The sequence below is a fragment of the Cebus imitator genome, unplaced genomic scaffold, assembly GCF_001604975.1.
Source record: "Cebus imitator isolate Cc_AM_T3 unplaced genomic scaffold, Cebus_imitator-1.0 Scaffold42, whole genome shotgun sequence".
NCBI classification, from domain to species: Eukaryota; Metazoa; Chordata; class Mammalia; order Primates; family Cebidae; genus Cebus; species Cebus imitator.
In genome coordinates, this window is record NW_016107357.1 from 6510998 (window position 1) to 6526030 (window position 15033).

The 15033-nt window shown below is 47.4% G+C and overlaps 1 protein-coding gene across 3 annotated transcripts in view; it reads right to left on the reverse strand.

Moving 5' to 3' along the window:
- The window catches only part of CAPN8 (calpain 8), an 82876-nt gene that overhangs the window by 3625 nt on the left and 64218 nt on the right, over positions 1-15033 (reverse strand). For 2 of the 3 annotated variants that reach the window (XM_037737720.1, XM_017526385.2), the window contains exons 12-17: positions 13904-14115; positions 12013-12049; positions 7757-7825; positions 4944-5001; positions 3265-3329; positions 30-98 (exon numbers count right to left, since the gene is read on the reverse strand). In XM_037737720.1, coding sequence (XP_037593648.1) covers positions 30-98; positions 3265-3329; positions 4944-5001; positions 7757-7825; positions 12013-12049; positions 13904-14115 — 510 coding nt within the window. Of the gene's footprint in view, positions 1-29; positions 170-3264; positions 3330-4943; positions 5002-7756; positions 7826-12012; positions 12050-13903; positions 14116-15033 lie in introns of all 3 variants that reach the window. The other variant, XR_001824465.2, reaches the window with a different exon arrangement.

Sequence of the window (15033 nt, forward strand, 5' to 3'; positions counted from 1 at the left end):
AGGATGCCCAGGAGGAAGAGAAGAGTTACCAGATACTTCTGAATCTTCAGCCAGAGCGTCTTGAATTCCACCGGCCCCAGAGTGCCCGTTCCATTGCTCTAGGCACGTTAAAGGCCAACATGATCGAGTCCAAATTTTACATGCCTTATGGATTTCTTTTCCTTGTGATCTTGCATGAGTGCCTTAAGGCCTTAGTGAACCTTACATGTCTGCAGCAAGCAGAGCAGTGAGGGTGACAGTGGGCAACGGGTGCAAATAAAGATTAAAAAGTCAAACACGCACGCACCAAGACCCTCCTCTGAGGCCAGGCACAGAGCTAGGAACAAAGAGCAAGCCGCGAGCTGGCCAATCTGTGATATCGTGAACACCCTAATCATCCCAGTTTATTTACAGGGTGGAGCTGTATCACCTGTAAATTCACTTCTAGATTTACCTTTCTGTGACTGATTGTTGAGCTAATTAAGTTTGTTGGAATGTCAAAACATTATGGGAAAAGCCATCGGAGCCAGGGACCATGGGATTGGGAGTCTAAGCCACAGGATCTGCTCATAGGCCTCTACATAGCCAAAACAGGCAGGTGTCATGAGAGATTTCCTGTGTCCAACTTACATTCACTCCTCAATTTTTTTTTTTTTTTTGAGACAGAATCTCTCTCTGTTGCCCAGGCTAGAGTGCAGTGGCATGATCTCGGCTCACTGCAACCTCTACCCCTTGGGTTTAAGCAGCTCTCCTGCCTCAGCCTCCCAAGAAGCTTGGATTACAGGCACCCACCACCACACCTGGCTAATTTTTCATATATATATTTTTTAGTAGAGATGGGGTTTCACCATGTTGGCCAGGCTGGTCTTGAACTCCTGACCTCAAGTGATCTGCCCACCTCAGCCTCCCAAAGTGCAACAACTATTTCGTTTTAGCACTATTTCGTGTTAGTCAGTAGGGATTTGGTTTTGAACTGCACTTATACTCCTAAAGTTAAGTCTCTTAGAGACTCTACAATTTTCTTACCAATCACAACGAATCAATAAACAGTATGTATGTTACAGCACCAATGTTAAAATTTTGAAACAGCCCCAGCTACTCAGGAGGCTGAGGCAGGGGGAATCACTTGAGCCCAGGAGTTCAAGGCTTCAGTAAGCTCAGATCATGCCTGTGCATAACCACTGCACTTTAGCCTGGGAAGCATAACGAGACCCCATCTCTGAATAAATAATTAGAATTCTAAAACAGTCCATCACTCTCACCTCCTTTAACTAGCCAAACAAAAAGTCTTGTAAGCCTCACCCTTTAAGAAAGTCTGTGTTCTTGGATCTATGCTCCACACTGAGTGCTGAATGCATCATAGCCTTCAAATCTTTACTAATCATTCAACTAACACCTCTCAGAAGAGCAGTGTGCAAAGGAAGCTAACACTCGGGTCTAGGTACTCTACATGCTCGTATCTCATTTCGTCCTAACAATAGCCACATCAGCTAGATATCATTTCTAAATTATGTGAAGATGGTTGCGCAACTCTGAATACGCAAAAGCCATTGACTGATCTACTTTAAATGGGTACATTGTATGTTATGTAAACAATACCTCAACAGAGCTGTTATTTTTTTAAGGACTCCATGGGTATTACTGCTGATTCAAAACCACTGCCCCACACCACCTAAACTGTGGAACAAAAACTCCTGAAGTATGGCAAACAGTCACACTCCTCTTGGACTGTGAGAGACAGAAATACCACTGGGAATAATGAGTGGGTAGATTACAAGGCAACTCGCAAATCTAAACTGAAGTCAACAGGCAGGGTTTGATGAGAATAATTCAGAAACCAAGGAACTATTTGTAGCAAAGAGAATCAACATTTAACAGTTCCTTGTGGTCCACAAATTAAATTGTTAAGCACAGAGAAAAGACACGAGCGCTAAAGAGCCCCAGCCTCATGCAGGAAGTTGCCACCTGAAGCTCAGACGCCAAAAGATAGCATCAGCCCTCCATAGCAGATCAGCCACACAGAGGTGGGCACACATGCTCTGTCATCTGGAACTACTCTGCATGACACCCACCCAAAGGAAAATCCTTCCTCCCTTCCCACAGTTAATGAAAGAACGCACAGTAAAGATCATAATGGATGAACAGACAGAGCTCATCGTGGATGAGGCCCCAAGGAACTGAGAAGAACCCTCCAAGGCTCCAATTTTTAAAGAAATCGCCTTCACCATCAGCACTGTGATGAATGGCAACCTGGCATGCTGTAGGCAAAGCTCTAATGAAGTGATGCTATCCATTCACCCTCTGTGCCTTCACACCTAGAAGGTTCCTTCCACCTAGAATGCCCTAACCTTCTCCATTCTTCCCAAAAACTACCACTCATTTGCTATAGACTGAATGTTTTTGTCCCCCAAAATTCATATGCTAAAACCCAATCCACATGTGAGGTCATTAGGAGATGGGGCTTTGGGAGGTAATTAGGTCATGAGGGTGGAACCCTCATAAATGAAATTCGTGCCCTTATAAAAGGAACCCCAGGAAACTCCCTCATCCCTTCTACCATGTGAAGTTACAGCAAGAAGATGCCATCTATAAACTAGGAAGCTGGCCCTCATCCACCACAAAATCTACCAGCACCTTGATCTTGGACTTCTCAGCCTCCAGAACAGTGAGAAATAAATTTCTATTGTTTATAAGCCACTCAGTTTATGGTCTGTTACAGCAGCTGAAACAGCCTAACACACCATTCTTCAATATCGAGTTAGGGTTAAATTAGATCAGAGAGAACAAATAGGTTTTATCTCATGCGATGATTCTAAACTATCAGTAGTGGCTATCCACAAGCCATGTTAAGATCCTGAAGCAAAGATCGGACAGTGATGGGGAGAGCTGGGGAAGCGGGAAGCGGTAGAGGGTGGAGGGTGGGGGCGGGTGGGAATGTAGGGGAGGAGGAAGATCGAAGCTATGAACAGAGCATGGAAGAAGGAGGTGCACGAATGCCCCATGCTTGCTACCTCCAGATTACATGATTTTAAACAAGTCACCTAAACACTGCACACCTCGGTTTCTTCACCTGTGAAACAGAGATCATCTTAAGCTTTTTGAAGCACATCCACAATATGATACATTTTTCCTTTGAGGCTTCAAGTACAATCCCTGACATATGCTCCATGCCTGCTCATTCCCCTTCTCGTTTTTTACCTTTCCCTTCCTTCCAACTGGAAAAGGTGGAAGAGTCTTTAAAAACAGGATGAAAGTGAAAAAAAAAATCTAACATTTAAAGGATACATCCAACAGACTGATCATTTCCCTGCAAGTGTTGATGTTGAATCCATCGAATTTTATGTCTGTTCCTAAAGATTCAAATGGAAAAGGGGAGTGGGAATCATGATCATTTGAAGGTAAGGGAAAAAACCTCCACAGCAGAAGACACCCAAAGATACCATCCAAGAGTATGGATCCAAACTTGGTCTCTGCCAAAAGGACAGAGCGTCATGGCAGGCTTGTGGGCAGATACCCCTGAGCCTCCTGGTACCCTGGGAGACAGGACAGACGAGCACCAGCATCAAAGTACAGCATCTGCACCTTGGCTTGGCTCCCCACAAGCCACAGATGTCAGCAAATTAATATCTCTGAGCTTTAATTTCCTCCTCCATAGGAGGAATTTAAATAAGCATAATAGCAACAATGACCATACTTGTCCCAGAGACTGGTTGGGCATTAACTGAGATAATAGAAAGAAACTTTTAGCCTAGGCTTGATAAACGATAAGTTCTCAATAAAACAGCAAACTTTATATGGCTAGGTATTGCCCTAAGCACTGTATACCTCCTCACCAAAATAACTCCATGTGGGAGATGCTAGCACTGTACCCATTTAATAGATCAGGAAACTGAGTCCCAGAGAGGTTATATGATTTGCTCAAAGTCACAAACAGTAGGGAGCAAGGGAGCAGAGCTAGGAGTTAAATGCAGGCCAGCTGGCTCCACAGCCTGAGCTTTTAATCACAACACACAGCTGCTCAATGATAACTGCTATCTTTCCTTACTAAATTGCAGGTATGTCACTGGAGCTCCAGCCATCCCTGGCCTCCACCCTCACCTTCCTTACACCTGGGAGCCAAGACAGGTGCCAAAGACTCTGCAGCCCCCTCTCTTTCTCTCCACTCTTCAACAACTGCAGGAGCAAGAGTGGTGTGGAGAGGGGATGGGCCTGTGATCTGAGCCCTGGGGGTCCGTCTGCTCAATGCTGGGTTCTTCCCCAGGAACGGTATGACTTAGCCCCTGGGCCAAGCCCCTGCTTCCTGCATTCTCAAGCCTAGTCCTGCTGCAGTGAATGAATGAGAGCCCATCACTAGCTGGAAGACTTAACCTGGCCCATTCCTGGACCCGCAGAGAAACCAGCATCCTGCAGCCTCCTGTGGGGCTGTGGCTCAGAGGGGAGATGCAAATCATTCCTCCTGAGTGAAGTTTGACCCTCTGACAGCTCTGAGGCTTGCAAAAATCTGAAGATGGAGAACTGAGTATAGTCTAGGAGAGTCAGAACCATCCCTTCCACCCTCCTTCCCCCAAAATGAACTACAGAACAAGATGATCTTTCATCTGCAGGGGTTTCCACGGTATCCAAGTTATTAATTTTGTGAAAAAATTTCACTTAAGTCAATCCCAGCCCAGCTCTTTTTCTCCCGGGACTCAGCCTGCAATTTCATTTGACACTACGGGGCTTTGTTCCTGCAGGGGCTGACTGGTCGCCAGCACCAGCCCCGCCTTCACCTCCACCCTCACCTACCCCTCTCCTGCCTCTCCTGCTGCCCTCTTGTCTTGCTGGACTGAATCAGGACCCCTGGGGTCAGCACCAAACCCTTTCTCCCACGTGTGGTTCTCCCAGCCCAATGCCCGCCTGCCCCTCCCTCACCCTGCCCCAGCATCTCCTACAGACTTTCTCAAAGACCCCAAGGAGGAACTTACGCTTGGAAAATGCCTCATTCAAAAGCATCTTGAGTGCATTGGCGGTGATCTCAGAATCCTAGAAAGGGGAACCCAAATGCAAATCACGTCAGGCCTGACAAGCTGTTTCAAGACAGTAAATTAATGCAGCACTTCCTCAGAGTCAGACACCAGGTCCACTGGCCCTGTGATTTTAAAAGCAGGTGACATCTTTAAAAACTCAAATTCTCCACTTCCTCTGGGGACCGCAGCAGCCTGGCCAGAGGTGTGTTAGTGCCAGGAGTGGCACACACCGTGGCAGAAGGCCACCGTGCCAGGCTCCTGCTGCCTTTCAGAGGGCTTGCTTGAACAGGGACAAAGTAATAGGAACGGCAGTGATAGGATTAACACAGATGTGCCACAGGCAGTGTGGAAGATCCTTAAACCCTCAGAGCAATCCTGCAACCACTTTTGGCTAAGGAAGCCATGATTTTGTAAACTGCTGAACACCGCATAGATACAACGATGTCATTTGTCATTTTCATGTGATGTAATTGCTTGTGGTTTGTAGCTACCAAGAGGCAGAGCTGGATTTGCAAACCTAAGGTTGGTTCACCCCAAAGTGCCAGTTTTCCCCACTGCGCTTATAGGAGTTGGTATTTCACACAGGAGCCCATCTCAAACTGGGGGCAGAGATTGAGAGAACTGGATATTCTGTGTGCATCTGAGCCAGGGGCAGAGTCATTCCTTACTCTCAGATGGAAGACAGATCTCAGGCAGGATGACCAATGAAAGGCAGAGAAGGGGTGCTGGGCTGAGGTCTGGGTCCCAGTCTGAACTCAGCCCTTATTCATCATGTGACTTTAGCCGAGTCATTTTCTTTCTTTTTTTTGAGACGGAGTTCTGCTCTTGTTGCCTAGGCTGGAGCATAATGGCGCGATCTCAGCTCACCACAATCTCCGTCTCCTGGGCTCAAGCAATTCTCCTGCCTCAGCCTCTCCTGTAGCTGGGACGACAGGCACACACCACCATGCCCAGCTAATTTTTATATTTTTAGTAGAGACAGGGTTTCACCATGTTGACCAAGATGGTCTCTATCTCTTGACCTCGTGATCTGCCCGCCTTGGCCTCCCAAAGTGCTGGGATTACAGGCATGGGCCACCGCACCTGGCCAGGAGCTGAGTCATTTTCTATCTTCCCATCCCCCACTAACCAGGCTCCAGCAATTCTACTGAAAGTGAGAGAGGCAAGAGCTGCACAAAGCAGTGTCTCCTCTGAGGACAGCTGGCCTCACCCAGCAGAGTGGTCAGTCCCAATAAAAAGACGTGAGGACCTGGGGTGGGCGTGTGGCTCCTGCCGAGGCGGGCGGATCACCTGAGCTCTGGAGTTCAAGACCAGCCTGGCCAACATGGTGAAACCCTATCTCTACTAAAAATACGAAAATTAGCTGGGCGTGGTGGCAGGCGCCTGTAATCCCAGCTACTCAGGAGGCTGAGGCACGAGAATCGCTTGAACCCAGGAGGCAGAGATTGCAGTGAGCGAAAATTGCACCACTGCACTCCAGCCTGGTTGACAGAACAAGTCTCCAACTCAAAAAAAAAAAAAAAAAAAAAAAAAAGACCTGAGGCCCCTCTAAAAAGCTTCTGGGGCTAGAAGACCACCCCCATTAGCCTGTCAGGAAAGAAATGGGATGTCAAGGGTCTTCATTTGGACCTTGACCTCATCTCTCATGAGGACTTGTGTCCTCAGCCAGCTCCTCAACCTCTCTGTGCAGGTCACTTTACCCGCAGAGCAAGGAGAGTGACCAATACCACCCACATAGCCAGACGGAAAAGCAAGACAAGATGCATGAAAAACTATGCAAATACGAGCTTTCCTTTCACCTTTCTTGATGTTCTTAATAAAATACGGCCCCTTGGCAGCTAAGGAAACAAGGTTTTGTTAGCAAAAATACCGACCTGTGAATCCATCTAAAACATAAATTGGCTCATCTTTGCAAGGGTTTTATTCAATGGCTTTGCAAAGGAACTGTTCTCAGGTTTTATTTCCTGCAAGGGATTCTGATGCCTTTTCTTCTATTCTATCCTTAAGTCGCCCTGAGCTTCCCTGGGGGGTGGAGACCATTGTTTTTTCCACTCCAGGGTCCTTTTCACACACTTTATTATCCTCCAAAGAGCAACACATTCACTGTATTTATGGGGCCAGTTTTGACATTTCAAGTCCCGGCTATCTTTGACTTATGGCCCCCACAGGGCTGCTACCAAAGTGAACTTAAGCTAGGGTGGGGGAGAAGGACCAGGGGCTGCTTCTTCCTCTGCTCCAAGTGCCCAAGTTACACTCACATCCAGGCAAAGCTTGGATTCCTCAGGCCGCTGGGCTCCCAGAGGGCAGGCAGGGCTACATGAGAGTGACAGGGAACAGGGCCAGTCCTGCACCCCAATCCCAGGCCAGGCTAGCTGAGCTGCCTTCCACTTCGGCTGGGCAATCCCCCACTGAAGGATCTTGATTTGGAAAGGTTTTGCCGTCCCTGCTTTTTAGTGAGAGACCCCGATCTGACAGGGCCAATTTGCAAACAGAAAGCCTTTTGGCAGGACCTGGAGATCTGGCTGTTCTGTTTTCTCAAGAGTCAGTCCACGCAGCCAGGTAAGTGACCTCAGGACCAATTCCCCAGCGATGCAGAAAAGGTCCTCCATCTTAAGACAGGATGGTGATGGACACAGAAGCTGGGGGCCCCTGAGACCTGCAGTCTCATCCTTTTTACTCCTGGAGACCTCAGGGAATAATGATTGAAGTGACCTGGGCATTCTTGAACATCCTCCTGCCCGCCTGGGAAGCCATGTCTGCCCTCTACTCACCTTCCCTGCCAGTTTCTCGAACAGGCTCTTGAACTGGCCATCTTCCTGATCCGCCTCACTGGGATGTGGCTAAAAGGAGGGACATTTGCAAAGTTAAAATGGGAACCATCAAGGAGAATGAAAGATGAAGATTTAAAATCCATTCCTTTATCCATTAGTGTCTGTGATGCACCTACTGTGTGCCAGGCTTTGGGCTAAGTGGGGACGTGGTGTTAAACCAAGAGATATCCAAGGTCCTGGCCCCAGGGAGCTTACAGTCCAGCAGGGATGAGCAGGTCTGCAGCACTGGGGCCTAGCAGTTTCCTCTTGAAGTGATTTGAGGGAATGAGCCCCACCAACCCTGAATTTCTGTTTGCAACCTGAACCACTTTCAGAAAATGACACTGACACCAGAAAATCTTGGTCTGAATCTATGGACTCCTGAGGGAATCACTGATAATTTTCCAGGGAGTCTGTGAACTCCAAAAATTGCTTGAAAACTTGGGGTCACATTTAAATGCATTTTTGGCCGGCGTGGTGGCTCACACCTGAAATCCTAATACTTTGGGAGGCTGAGGCGGGCAGGTCACGTGAGCCCAGGAGTTTGACACTAGCCTGGGCAACACGGTGAAACCCTATTTCTACAAAAAATACAAGAATTAGTAGGGTGTAGTGGTACACACCTGTAGTCCTACATCTACATGCGGGGTGAGGCAGGAGGGCTGCTTGAGCCCAGGAGGTTGAGGCCGCAGTGAGCCAAGATTGTCCCACTGTACTCCAGCCTGGGTGACAGAGTGAGACCTCTTCTCAGAAAAAAAAAAAAAAAAAAATTCTTAGCTTTCATCAGATTCTCAATGAGCAAGCAACATTATTTCAAAAGTAGTTGAGAACATGGCCTAGTAAAAAGAGCAGAACTAGAACCCAGGAGACTGGAGTTCACAGAGCAGACTGGCCCCTTACTCAACACCATCTTGGGGCTCTGAACATCCATGGCCTCCACTCTGATATGGATTTAACCAGACCATTTTCATGGGGCCATTTTGAGAATTGAATGAGAGCTAATGTGGGTCAAAGTCCTTTGGAAATTGCAAACCATTATATGAATGCTTCTGCCCAGAGACTTTCTGATGTGACAATGGGCTCTGCCCAAAATTGAACAATGCCCACTGTCACCACCAGACAGAATGGAAAAGCTACAGCTTTCCAGATGACATGAAGTTTCTGGAAAGCTGGGTCAGTTTCTTTCAAAACTGTCACTAAGATGAATACGAACGGCCCAGTATGGCCTGATGGTGCTGCGCTTATAAGGATATTCACTTAATAATAATACTTGTCTTTGTGGAGTACTTACTACCTGTCAGGTACCTTACATGGATTATTTCATTTAATATTCACAACTTCTCTGTGAGGTTCGTCTGATTACTGTCCATACGTCACCAATGGACAAACTGGAATTTTAAATGTTACTTCATTTTAAATGTTACGTAACAGGCTGAGATTACACAGCCAGTAAACAGTGGAGCCAGGATTTAACTCCATCCCATCTGCTGCTCACCGCCCTCTGGAACGATCATCAGAGAAGATGCTCTCTGCATCTGACTACTCTTAGTCTCTCTGGGGCTGTTTCCTCGCCTGCAGCATGAGGATATTAATGCCTACCATGCTGTTTACATAGAAGATGTGCAAATCTAAAGACACATCTAGAGTTTTAGAAAAAAAATGATAAACACATCATATCACACATCTATGACTTTAAAGTGGTTTTGTAGGAAAAAAACAACATTATATCAATCATGTAATACAGTATACCAAAATCTTATGGGATGTCCATAAATTCCAGACATGGAGTAAATATTCTAGTATGCTGGGGGGAAGCACAAAATTACATATAAAAAACAACAAAACAGTATATGGATATGGACACACACAGGTGCATAGCAGGCACCCCGTCTCTAGCGGGTATCATTGCACACAAGGGAATGTTTGGACGCTGGGAATGAGGAGAACATGTGTATATGGTTGCAAATGTGGTGCTTCACAATTTGTTCATTCAAAAAAATATTTACCGAACACCTGGCACATGGTGGGAACTGTTCAGAACCTGTGTCTGAATGCAATGGTGAACAAGGCATAGTTTTTGTTCTCAAGAAACTTATTATAGTGGAATTTTCTATTTCTCTGATACAATCTATATGAAAACACTTTGCAAATGGTATGGCAGCATGGCAAAAGCAAGGAATTATGTTCTTCTTGTTATTCCTTATATTACATGTTGGCAGTGTCTTTACAACCCCGCTCAAAGTGAACACGGCTAAATTCCAAGAGTGTGTTTATTCACTCTGTAATTTCTCCTTCCCTCATTCAGAGCAGGTGATTATGCTCTTTGAATGTCCAGCTGTCCATGACTTGAAGATTTCTGCAACGAGGAAAATGGAAGTTCCTGAAAGCAATAGCTCTTCCTGTCTTCTGTAAAGTCCTGCATCCCCTGAGGACATTATCTGTGTGGGGTGGAGGGTGTGTGTGTGTGTGTGTGTGTCAGTCACAGCACAGTGGTGCCCTAAAAAGAAAAATCAGGGTTTCCCTGAGACCAAGAAGACATTGAAAGTCCAGAGGATCTTGGGATATGGGAACCCTTGAATGACTCCATAGCCATGCCCTGGTACCTCAGAAGACTGGCCTGAGGACTCCAGTTCACTGAAGATTCCAGGCCTCATGCTGACCACAGAAGTCCAAGAGCTGTCAGTTATAAAGAAACCTGTGAGCTGATCAATGTGGACCCATGACCAGAAGAGACTCCCTGTTGCTTGGGGGCTTTAGAAAACCCCAATATCATGGGAGGTGGAGATCGAAAGCCCCAGTAGTGACTAGGATTAAACTCCTGCCAACCTGGTGCAAGGGGAGCTTAGCATCCGTTTCGGTCTATTTAGGAGAATCCTACCCTCCCCACCAAAAAAATGAGAGAGGATAATTCTTAGCACCTGAATTCAGGTTCAGCTCCATACTCTACACTGGCAAACTGCAGCCTTTCTAATATACCTGGGACCCACAGTAAGATATGCCACAGTGAGTGATAAATCCTCCTGGGGACAGTGAGAAGGCTGAGCTGGCATCAGCAACTGAGTCGAGGGGTAGGAAGGAAAATTCTGCCCGGCTCAGATCGCCAAGAACCACAAGCACAGAATGGCCTCTGGCGCCAGTAATTGCCACCGACTTCAGGCAGGGGGCGCTGCTGACCACTGGCTGAACTACAGTGCCCAGGGAAGCAGTCACACCAGTTCAGAAACTAACTGGAATTTTAAAAAACAGACATGGGGCATGCATTTTCTGTCTGATAAACTCACACCACAAAACACCAGGGCAAGATGGATTCTCATTTGGCACTATCTCATGCATCGGCAGAAACACGAGCTTGTAAATTTGACACATGTCAAGTCACAGAATATGTCTGCCCCCACATCCATTCAGCCAAAGATGCCAAGCCCAGCACCTGGGGGCACTCCATGTGGCATCTGCAACCAGAGACACATCAGTGCTGTTGGGTAGACCGAACAGAGGGGTGGAAGCTGGGCCTCTGCCCTCATGAAGGTGGTCCCCCTCCACCCCAGGCCACAGACACAGCATGGCCCTCAGGGAGCAGTGGCACCCAACATACCCATCATCCGAAACACCCATCATCTGAGGGCAAGGACAGTAAATTGGAGACACAGTGAGGCATAAAGGGAGTGAGGCGGTGAACCCACATGTCAAACCCCACATATTTCTTCCTCCAAAATCTGCCCAGAACTCACCTCCTCCATGGGGCCTTCCCAGACTAGGCACTCCCCCAGTACCCCTTTGTACTACACATACTCAAGTTCAGATGGGTTTCCAGCATGTTCTTTTCTTCATCTTTCTCATATACTTTCATCATTTGTCCTCCAAAAGACTGAAGGTCAGTCCAAGAGCAGGAGGCTGGATCTATTCTCCCATGGACTGCTCTTTCCTGCACAGAACAGCTGAGGCACACTGGGTGCTCTATCTATGGGTCCTGCTTATCAAATGTGGAAGACGATGCTAAGACCTCCACCAGGGGATAGGGATACATTACAGAGCATGGGTTCCAGTGCTACTTCTGTCTCATCTTCATCAGGAAGAGACGGGGACTAGAAAATGTTATGACCCTAACTAAGAAGAAGTTACCATCCTTAATATATAAAGAATTCTGAGGAATCAATAAGAAACCTGGGATGACTGCTATGCAACAGTGTCAGAGTTTGGCATACAAAAAGACTGCATACCTCATGTGGGTTTCCAGCTACCACATCCCCAACTTCTCTGAAATACAAAGAAAGAAAGAAACCAAACATGAGGAAGTAAAAAGTACAACTAATGGCTGGGTTCCTTTAGGAAGACTTTGGCTATCCTGAGAGATTGGCCTCGCACCCCAGACTTAATTTCCTACTAAAAACTGCATAAACAGAATATTTAACCAGAATCCCTCCCCCTTGCCGCCTCAACCTCCACCCCACCCTGAGTTTTTCATCAGAGACGATAGCTTGCAAGTGCAATTGGCCCTTCAAGGATTCTAGAATGTTCACCCTTGATGGATCACTCCCAAGGAGAAGAGTGGTAACTGGAGAAAGGTAGGGAGAGAATTCCCAGAAGAGTGATCCCTGTTGAAATGTCCTCTGGAGACTGAGCCAGCAACCCCACAGCCCTTGCAGGTATGGATAGGTGTCATGTGTGCTGTGATGTGTGTGTGTATCATATGTACATGGTGTGTGTGAATGGTATGTGTATAGTGCATATGTGGTATGAGTGTGTGCTGTGTGATTGTGTGGAGTGTGTGTGGTATATACATGGTATGTGTGAGGGTGTACTGTGTGTGTACTGTAAGATGTGTAATGTGTGCGGTGTGTATGATGGTGTGTGGTATGTTTGGTGTGTGTGGTATGTAATATGTGGTGTGCATGTGTTTGTAGTATGTGGGCTGTGTGTGTGGTGTAAGTGTCGTGTTTATGCTGTATATGTGTGGTGTGTATGCGTAGTGTATATGGTGTGTGTAGAATGTGATGTGATATGTAATACATGGTGTTCATGTGTGTGTGGTGTGTGGCGTATACATGTGCATGGTGTATATATAAGTGGCATGTGTACAGTGTATGGTGTATGACTGGTGGTAGTGTGTAGTGTATGACTGGTGTGTAGTGTGTGTACATGGTGTGTGTGTATCATGGTATGTTGTATGTACATGGTGTGTACATGTGGTATATACCTGATGTGTGCATGTTGTGTGTGGTGTGTGTGGTGTGTATGTATGGTGTGTGTGTGGTATATTTGTATGCTGTGTGGTTTGCATGTGTGGTGTGTGTGCATGGTATGTGTGGTGTATGTGTGGTATACGTGAGTGGAGTATGTGTGTGGTTTAGATGTGTGGTATGTGGTATGTATGTGTGCATAGGTGGTATGGGTGATAAGTATATGTGTGTGGCGTGTACATGATGTGTGCGAGTGGAGCATGTGTGGTGTATATGTGTGTGTGTGGAGAGTGTGTGTGCTATGTATGTGTATGTGGTGTATATATGTGGCATGTGGTGTAAATGTATGCAGGGCATGTGTGTGGTGTGTATATACATGGTGTGTGAGTGGTGTATGTGTGTGGTATGTGTGTGTGTGGTGTATGTGTGTGGTATGTATGTGTGTGGCGTATGTGTGTGGTATGTATGTGTGTGGTGTATATATGTGGCATATGGTGCACATTTGTGTGGCGTGTGGTATGTGTATGTGTGTGGTATGCATATGTGTAGTGTATGTGTGTGGTAGGTGGTGTGTGTATCTGTGGCACGCGGTGTGCATGTGTTTGTGTGGTGTGTATATGGGCATGTGTGTAAGGGGAGGGGTGCTCTGGTCCAGGTCCCACTCTCGGCCTCACATGCTCCTCCTGCAAGGTGGGAGCCCCAGTCCGGGCCGCTGCTGGTCTCCTGGTGCCCTTTCTCTCCTTGACCTATAGAGCAAGGTGGAGGGGTAGGAGGGGGACACCCAGTGAAGAGCCCTTTGGCCTTGTGGTGTCTTACACATTTCTTCTGGGAACATGAACTGGGAGCTGGGGTGGGTCCTACACCTGCATGGGGCCATTTCCCGTCATGGGCCCAGACAAACGTTCCCCACCACGGAGGGAAGGGGACGCACAGGGCCTGGGCCTTCTTCTCCGAGAACACTCTCAAGCAGAACTCGCCATCTTTGAAGGGCTCGAAAGTGGATGGCACCACCAGGTACTCCCCAGGGGGCAGCCGGGCCCGGCCCGAGACCTCCCGCAGATTGACGTAGGTGCTGGTGCGGGCTGAGGGCTGGTGGCTAAGGAAGAAATCCCGGCCCAGATGTGTGTCCGTGTGACTCTCCAGCTGCATAAAACAACAGGCAGAGTCAATTTCTTGTTAAATCCTGGAAGATGAGAGCCCGAGAGTTCAGCTTTATCATGCTGATTTAGGAATTATTGATTTTTGCCATTGCACTAAGAATCAGGAGGCCACCGATTCTGTTGTGAACTCACTGTATGTCAATCATCAAGTGTATTTTGAGTGCCTTCTGGGCCCCAGGCCCTGTTTGAGGCATTGATCTCGACTGTGTGACCTTGACCTCTGGGCCTCCCCAGTTAAACGAAGGCTGAGCAGCAGTGTCTCTAGTGTGCGCTCAGCTTCTCTCTGGATATTTTCCCCTTGAATCCAACAGGCGCTTTTATTCTGCTGCTGTCCCTGGGAATGCGGCATTGGCCTTCCCGGTACAGGCCCAAGGCTGGAGAAAAGAGCTTAAATCCTAGTCCTCAAGCAAAAGCTGCCAGAAAAACTTGCTCACCTTTGACTGTCTGGGAAAACTGCTCTGAAAGAGACTAGGAAGTTCAGGCTGGGAGCTGGGGAGGCAGCTCTAAAAAAGGCAGGCAGAAGGGGTGGCCACAGCTAGGCCTAGTCTGGGGTTCCCTGGCCTCCCCAGGGCCTTGGCTCTCCTCGACAGGTGACAGTGCTCGCCATGACCCACTTATTTGTTGTGGGGAGGTGGGAGGCTGTTGGTGCATGACACAGGCTAATCAGTGACCACAGAGTGCTTCCAAAACACAGATGCCAACATTATTATTGCTGTAATTAAGCCTCCCACAGCACTGTGTCTTTACGATCAATCTTCATCAAAATGCCTGTGACAGAGGCCAGGTGCTGATACGCTGCAAGGACTGTAACTTCTGAGTGACCTGGAGCTGGAATGTCTACCCTAGAGTGGACAGTGTTCAGTCATGGTCATCAGACCCTCTTTGGACCACAAATCTAAGC